Here is a 7,000-nt window from a genome sequence, read left to right on the forward strand (position 1 = left end):
GAAAGGAAAATAAAATTGACTTAACAGGTCACTTGTATTTAAATAATTTTAAACTATTAAAATGATAACATTACTGATCGATTTCACCATGAATACGGCGCAAAAATATTCTAATTTAGGGGCACCAAAAAACATGTGGACAGGCAAACAAATACAATACAAATGACTTAATTATGTTAATACTAAACTTATATTAAGGATGTCTTACAGTTCCCCATATTGTCATCATTCATTCATCCTCATGTCATTTAAAATGCACAAAAGTTCAAAAATCTGATTTGTTTGTTAGACAATGCAATTCCGCTTTTACAAATGGAACTAACCAATATTGCATGTTCTCCGTTATGTTGCAAAAACCTGACCAAACCTCAACTGTTTGCTCTCTTTCAATCTTGAGAAACAGGACTTCAGGACTGTAACAGAAAGAGCTGTAACGATTCTTTCATGCTGTGCTGATGAAAGGGAATTTTACTTTACACTTGAACAGAAATGACACAGTAACAACACATGAAGAAAACGATAGCAAGTTCCTACTACAACTTTTTATTTTCATGTTCACGGAGATGTCAGTTAAAGAGATTCTGTCTCATTCGTCATCCCACGGGAATTTGATGTTACTGTCTTTCAGCTCCTCTTGAATTGCTGCTGTGAACTTGTCATCAAGTTCAGGGCTGAAGTGATTTTTCCAGTCTCCAGAGATACCTTAAAACATGCAGAACGTTTCAGTCAGGGAAAAAAAAAAAGAGTAAACTAGAATAAATAAACTAGAAGTATACATTTCGACCAGTTGCTGTCAAACATGAATCAGTGTAAATCCATTTACCTTTTCTGAGAAAGGATGATTTCTTGCTATCCATGATCTCTTCCGGCACAAGAGAATAGTTTGACATGTTATTTGTTTTCATATTTTTAAATGAGCAGTGATTGACCACAGAATCCAAAGCCTCTGTGCTGAGCTGACGACCGAGGAAGTTCAACATCCGCTTCAGAACTCCACGAAGGTCCTGCCATTCCAAGAAAAACAACGTGAATTTTATTTTGAAAATATTGTACGTGGAATTGGTAGCTGAATACATAAAATATATTTTATTTTACCTGAATCATTTCTTCATAGGTGACGTAGAGAATTCTTTCCCCAAGATCAGGGTTTCTCCAACTTTTCACATGGTCAGTCCACTTTCCAAAAAGCACTGGGCAATAAAGTTGTTTTACATTACAATATTTATGATGTCATTCTGCATCTATTTTTACTGTAAAAATGACAATAAAATAGTTCCAACAATATTGTGTGTAAGTGGTTTTACCATTGGTAAGGGGCAAATAAAAACAGATCTTATAAAGACTGTCCACCCAAATAGGAAAATTATTTTATTGTTTATTCACCGTCACGTCATTCCAAACCTGTATGACTGTCTTCTTCAGCGAAGAAGATAATGTTGGTAAGCGAAAAACATTGGCCCACACTGACTTCCAGTGCAAAGACACAGAACCACGGAGACATTTCTCAAAACGTAATACAGGTATTGAACCATGTGATGGTGAATAAATGAAAGAGTCTTTCTTTTTGTGTAAACTATGAATTGAACTGGGGGAAAACTGTCCATTTTATAAACATTAAAAGCTTTTTAAAGTCTAACCTTTTCCTGCCAGGAACTTGTCAGTGAATTCTTCAAATGTTCCAGGTTCATCGAGGAAACTGGCCATTTTATGAAAGTGGAAAGATGAAACTAACACATCTTTGGGATTGCGAGTAACATAGATTACCTGGTGAAAGACAAGATTTCACATAAAAACATGCAATGCAGGTATTCAAAGAATTTTTTATTTCAATCTATTGTGTCATGCTACTAGGTTTTTAAAAAAATAAAATGTCAATACACATTACTATAACTACAAACAGTTTTTATTTACATTGCACCTTTTGCCCATATGTTAACAGAGAAAAGCATCTGCCAAATGAACAGGATGTACATGTATATCTGTTTGTCTTAAGCTGAACCAGCCCAAGATGTTTTTCAAGCAAATAAATAATGCAGTAAATACAGATGCCTAAATACAAATATAAAAGATTAAACTAGGTAATTGATATTATACTTTAGTGATTAAGCTGTATTTAGCTGTATTAATGAACAGCAGGTGCCTATCCCACTTATAATTGAAAACAATTTAGCTCAGGATTGCTGACTGCAGATCTATTTTCCGTACCTTAGCCTTAGAGGTGAAGAATGAGGGGGGCATCAGTTGATAAGGCATGTGGGATACCATGGCTCGAGGTGAGGGGATCTTATCCATGACGAGGGGTGCTCGAGTCTCCTCCATCCATGGGACCCTGTCCCAGTTCGGGATGGTCTTCACAGCAGTCAGATCTCCTCCACGCAGGAGCGGAGGAAGAATTTCCTGCATCCATGTGGTACCTGAAACACACAAAGAAATACTGTTAATCTTTGTAGATATTACAAAAACCAACCACAGTTTTACTGCAGTAACCATATATCTGAAGTAAAACCAGTTACCACAAATGTGCAATGGCAACTACAGAAACTAGAGTTACCCCATATCCCACTTAGGCAACTACAGTTTATACAAAACAAAAAATGTTCACTGCTGTAAAACAATGATTTTGCTAATGGTAATCAATACACCAATAATCATGTTTACTACATTTTTCCCACAATTTTTTTTTAGATTTTGTATGGAATTCAAAGTTAAACTACAGCAAGGCCAAACAAATATTGAAAAAATCCGCAAAAAACAACAACTTGTGTTTAATGTTTTTTTTTTTACTATACCAAGTGCCATGAAAACAAACCAAAGAAAAAACACTTTACCAGATTTAGGGTAGGTAATAGCAATCAGGTCATCATCATTTAGATTAAATTTCTCAAAATATTCCAAACTTTTTTCGTTATGACTCTCCTTTGGAAACATTAGTCCATGATAATGAATATAATTGAAACTTCCCATAATTAACATAAATCAATACTTCAGCCAACTGGGCGTTTGATTTTGGTGATTGTGATCTCCAGACTCAAAATACCTCTATATATACATGTATCTACACGTCACTTATTCCCACGTGACACTGTGACGGTCTATGATGGTTTGGCGTCGTTTAACCGTCGCATACTTTGCGAAAGACAATTTTGTTTCGCAAACTGACAGACTTGCTTGCGCATACGCCGAAGATGACGTTAAGTAAAAGGACACATTGCATTCTGAGCATCAGGAGGAGAACCTCCCTATTCATTGTAATCTTACCAGATTTGGGATAGGTAACGCCGACGACATCGTCATCTTTGAATGTTAGATTCTCCATGTAGTCGAGGCTTTCCTGTGAATGAGTTTCCTTGGGCAAGATGAGACCGTGGTACAGCAGACTTAACTCGGCATCAGCCATAGTGACACAAGGACGTTTGTTCGCAGTGTCACGTCCGAATTCACTTGTGTTCGGATGGGCGGAGATACGGAGAGCATTAAACCTACAGGAGTCATATAGAGTGAGGAGTTCAGCGGAAAGGTTGTGTTGAGGTTACACAGAACACACTGCTAGGAAACCACACAAAAATACCAACATTAAAAAATAAATATGAAAAAAGTCCAAAAAGAAGCGATAGATATAAGACAGACAGACAAATCGAAATGAGGAAAGAATGAATAAAAAAAAGAAAATAGAAACTGTGGGAAACCTAAAAAGTTGACTAACAGGAAAAACAGACTGACAGATGATCCATTTGGAGGCATTTAAAGAGTGCAGGAAGAAAAAAACAAAGGTTGATAGACAAAGAGATTTAGGCTATATAGAGGAAGATTAAAAAGACAGAATAAGAAAAAATGAAATACAAGAACTGGGCAAAAGAACAGAAGAGAGAAGAGAAAACAAAAAGATGAATAGACAGACAGATGTGAGAGAAATGAAGAAACACTTCAATTATGTTTTAGCATTTCAGGTGCAGAAGGAAAAATAAAAGACTGACAGACAGATAACTGTAAGAAGTATGTTTACACATGGTAAAGTGGTGGTATTTTGAGATGGTTCTTAAATTCTAATTTATGAAAAAAGTTAGGAACGCTTTATATTCCCGAAAAAAACCTAACGGCGGCGTGTCAAAACCACACACGTGTAGTATGGTAATGGTTGGGCTAAATGACGTTTCCTGAACTGCTCTGTGGTTAGTTTTGTTAAAAGCTCTCGAATCGTCAGTAAACAGCGCTCACGTTGCGTGTGTATGCTTGCCTAAAATCCAGGGAATGCACACTTGCAGATCTGACAGATTCTTCAGCCAAAGGACAAATTATTTGAGACTTTTCAACCGAAACTAATCGCAGAGTTCGCCCCTATTCATTAGCAAAACAAGCAGCTTGCCACAGCTGAACATAATAACGCACATAATGTATTAACAACTACAGCTAAAGTCCAAGTGCACATTTGCCAGATAACATATTATAACATAGTTTAACACATAGGCGTAAATCCCGGGGGGGGGACGGAGGGGACATGTCCCCCTCTATCCGAGAGTTGTCCCCCCCTCGATCAATTAAATTCTTTATTGTCATAAATAAATTGATGTTAATCTAATCTAATTGCGTAATTAGTAGAAAATACAAAAGCAAAAATGCGTTTTAAATTTAGAAACTGTTGAGTTCCCCCTCCCCTGCCTCTCACAATGGTTTGGCCCAATGCCTGCTCTCCACGTTCATATCACCTGCGCATTGCAAAACACATTCAAGTCAGATATGCGGCTCAGTTCATCAGTGGTTGTTGAACTCCAGTAAGAAGTCTATTTTATTCACTTTAAATGAAGTGATTCTCTTTAATGTAGTTGATGCTGATTCATTAATAAATTAGTTGTTTCAGAAAATGCTGTTTAACGATGCATTTTCCATGAATCTGCTATGTTAGCGATTTAAACGTTACTTAGCTAGTTAACGTTAGCTTGTTACATAGGACTTCACACACTGACACTAACACGCCGAAGCCGTTTCGCTTTCATTATTATATTTTAAGCGACCTTGCATGATGTGAACATTAACCGCAACACTTAGCCACCGATCCCGCCATTCAGGTCCCGTGTCACACACAGCCGCGAACATACCGGTTACAGTTTTGTGACGTTGGCACTATATCTAGCGTCCACAAAAGGTGCTCAGCTTTCATTCAGATGGAGTGGATCGTTTTCTCAGCATCTATTGTGTGCAGTATGTGCGCGGCGGATAAACTAAACATTCAGTTTACTGAAACTCGGGCGATTCATCATCGAGTATAACACAGAATTTAAGTTTGTTTCGGTACACGAACATGAACAAAGTTTGTTGGCGGAGCCAGCTGAAAGTAACAAGCACTCAATGATGTCGATGTACGTTTACTTTGTCAAACAATGTTGCAGTATAAATAAGGATAACATTTTAAAAGTTTAAAAGTGTTTAAAAAGAGACTCAATGTCAACATGTAGTATCATGGGTAGTTCCTGTCTTCACAACAAAGACAAAACATATATATAAATGGAAAAAAGCTTTATTGTTCACAATTTCAATTCAGTTATAATATGACTGCAAGTCTGCATGAAAAACCTATAAACCTAATGCATATTGTTGCTTTGTGTCGTAGTAAGTACAATTTTGACTGTGTTATTTGTGTCCCCTTCAAAAATTGCTCTTGAGAAATTTTATATGTATTGTCCCCCCCTACTATTAAAAGAGATTTCCGCCCATGGTTTAACAATGGCTTTGAATGTTCTATTTAGCTCGTGACTGACATGGCTCCCTTCGCTATCATATGCTAACGTTATCGTCCTATATATACACAGTACATGTACCTCAATTCAGACTGTTGATACATTTTACTTAGATCGGCAGTTTTGTCTCTCGATCCCTCTTGAGGAACAACTTTGAAGCTAATCCTGCTTGTACTGTCCCAGGTTGAAAAAAGGGTTAACCCACCGTGGGTGGAATTATGTAGATTAAAAGGGGCGGTAATATTATAATAAGAGCAGCGTCTACGTCATATCAGGAGCGAAATCTGAACGGCTCGATTTCTTACATGCTTGCAGAGAAAGTCTTACCAAAACAAAGTTACTGTGATCTTGTTTATAACCTTTTCTGGGTTGCAAGATGCACCGGGGACCTGATTACAGCACTTAAACACAGCAAAAAATGCTTTCATCTGATGGGTCCTTTAAGTCAAAATTTTTAAGAAAATATTTGAGAACTTAAGTAGGTAACTCACTGAAGAAGGCATGAGCCAAAACGTCTGCGTTATCTTGCCTCCCATCATGGAATAAAAATAATTAATATAATACTTCTTTCTGAGTGCGAATCACTGTATATAAAGAGTATGTTTTGAAGATTAACCCACCAGTATAACCAAGGAAATACAAGAGGGCGGTTAAAGTTACTAGGAATTTAACTTAAGTAGGAACATTCTTATGAACTTCCTATAATTTATCTTAAGAACAATCATATGTTTTGACTCAAGAACTCGTTCATGAATCTGGCCCCAGGTACTTAAAGGGGTCATATAGCTGAAATACGTGTTTTTCTGTGTCTTTGTTGTGTTATAAGTTGCCCATGCATGTATTAGACACGTAAAATTGCAAAAAAGTAAGTATCTTAACAAAAGATGCATTCTATCTATAGCGAATGCGAATCCAGACCTGCCTGAAACGCCTCGTGTAACCACACCCCCTCGCATGTACGTCACTTTGTGGTATGATTTGACTAAGACCGCCCAAATGTATACGCAAGTAAGGTGAGTGGTCTTGTAAATCTCATTGTACCGTCGCAGCCAGATGTTCCGCATATGGTAAGAGGCGTTACATTTCCGTGCAGTATTCGACCAATCACTACGCACTAGTGACATGGCCAATCATAGCACACCTCGCTTTTCAGATCGAAGAGCTTTGTAAAATTTCAGAATTTCGGAGCAAAGAGGAGACACAAACATACACGGTATGTGGAAAATACAGCGTTTTTTAACCTTAAATCATGTATACACATTGTATTA

The 7,000-nt window shown here is 37.2% G+C and overlaps 1 protein-coding gene across 4 annotated transcripts; it reads right to left on the minus strand.

Annotated features, from left to right (window-relative positions):
* Positions 1 to 522: 522 nt before the first annotated feature.
* Positions 523 to 4,423, minus strand: sult2st3 (sulfotransferase family 2, cytosolic sulfotransferase 3). Of its 4 annotated transcripts, none has more exons than XM_056762497.1 (7): positions 4,406 to 4,423; positions 3,259 to 3,479; positions 2,206 to 2,414; positions 1,638 to 1,764; positions 1,096 to 1,190; positions 824 to 1,004; positions 523 to 702 (listed from the first exon to the last, which is right to left on the minus strand). In XM_056762497.1, exons 2-7 carry the CDS (start codon positions 3,395 to 3,397, stop codon positions 587 to 589), a joined length of 867 nt encoding a protein of 288 aa, XP_056618475.1. In that variant the 5' UTR covers positions 3,398 to 3,479; positions 4,406 to 4,423; the 3' UTR covers positions 523 to 586. The 4 variants fall into 4 exon arrangements, with proteins under 4 accessions (XP_056618475.1, XP_056618473.1, XP_056618472.1 ...); XM_056762495.1 differs by lacking the exon at positions 4,406 to 4,423 and adding an exon at positions 4,235 to 4,373; XM_056762494.1 differs by lacking the exon at positions 4,406 to 4,423 and having other exon boundaries at positions 3,259 to 3,654.
* Between the last annotated feature and the right edge of the window lie 2,577 nt (positions 4,424 to 7,000).

This window comes from Triplophysa dalaica, chromosome 12 (assembly GCF_015846415.1).
Source record: "Triplophysa dalaica isolate WHDGS20190420 chromosome 12, ASM1584641v1, whole genome shotgun sequence".
Classification (NCBI taxonomy): domain Eukaryota; kingdom Metazoa; phylum Chordata; class Actinopteri; order Cypriniformes; family Nemacheilidae; genus Triplophysa; species Triplophysa dalaica.

Bases quoted from the DNA above. Each gene is read 5' to 3' on its own strand.
- sult2st3 (XM_056762493.1), bottom strand. From the start codon at position 2,973: ATGTTAATTATGGGAAGTTTCAATTATATTCATTATCATGGACTAATG. The intron at 2,415-2,828 runs GTAAAGTGTTTT...TGTGTGTTTCAG, and splicing joins TATTACCTACCCTAAATCTG to GTACCACATGGATGCAGGAA. The intron at 703-823 runs GTAAATGGATTT...GCATGTTTTAAG, and splicing joins ATCATCCTTTCTCAGAAAAG to GTATCTCTGGAGACTGGAAA.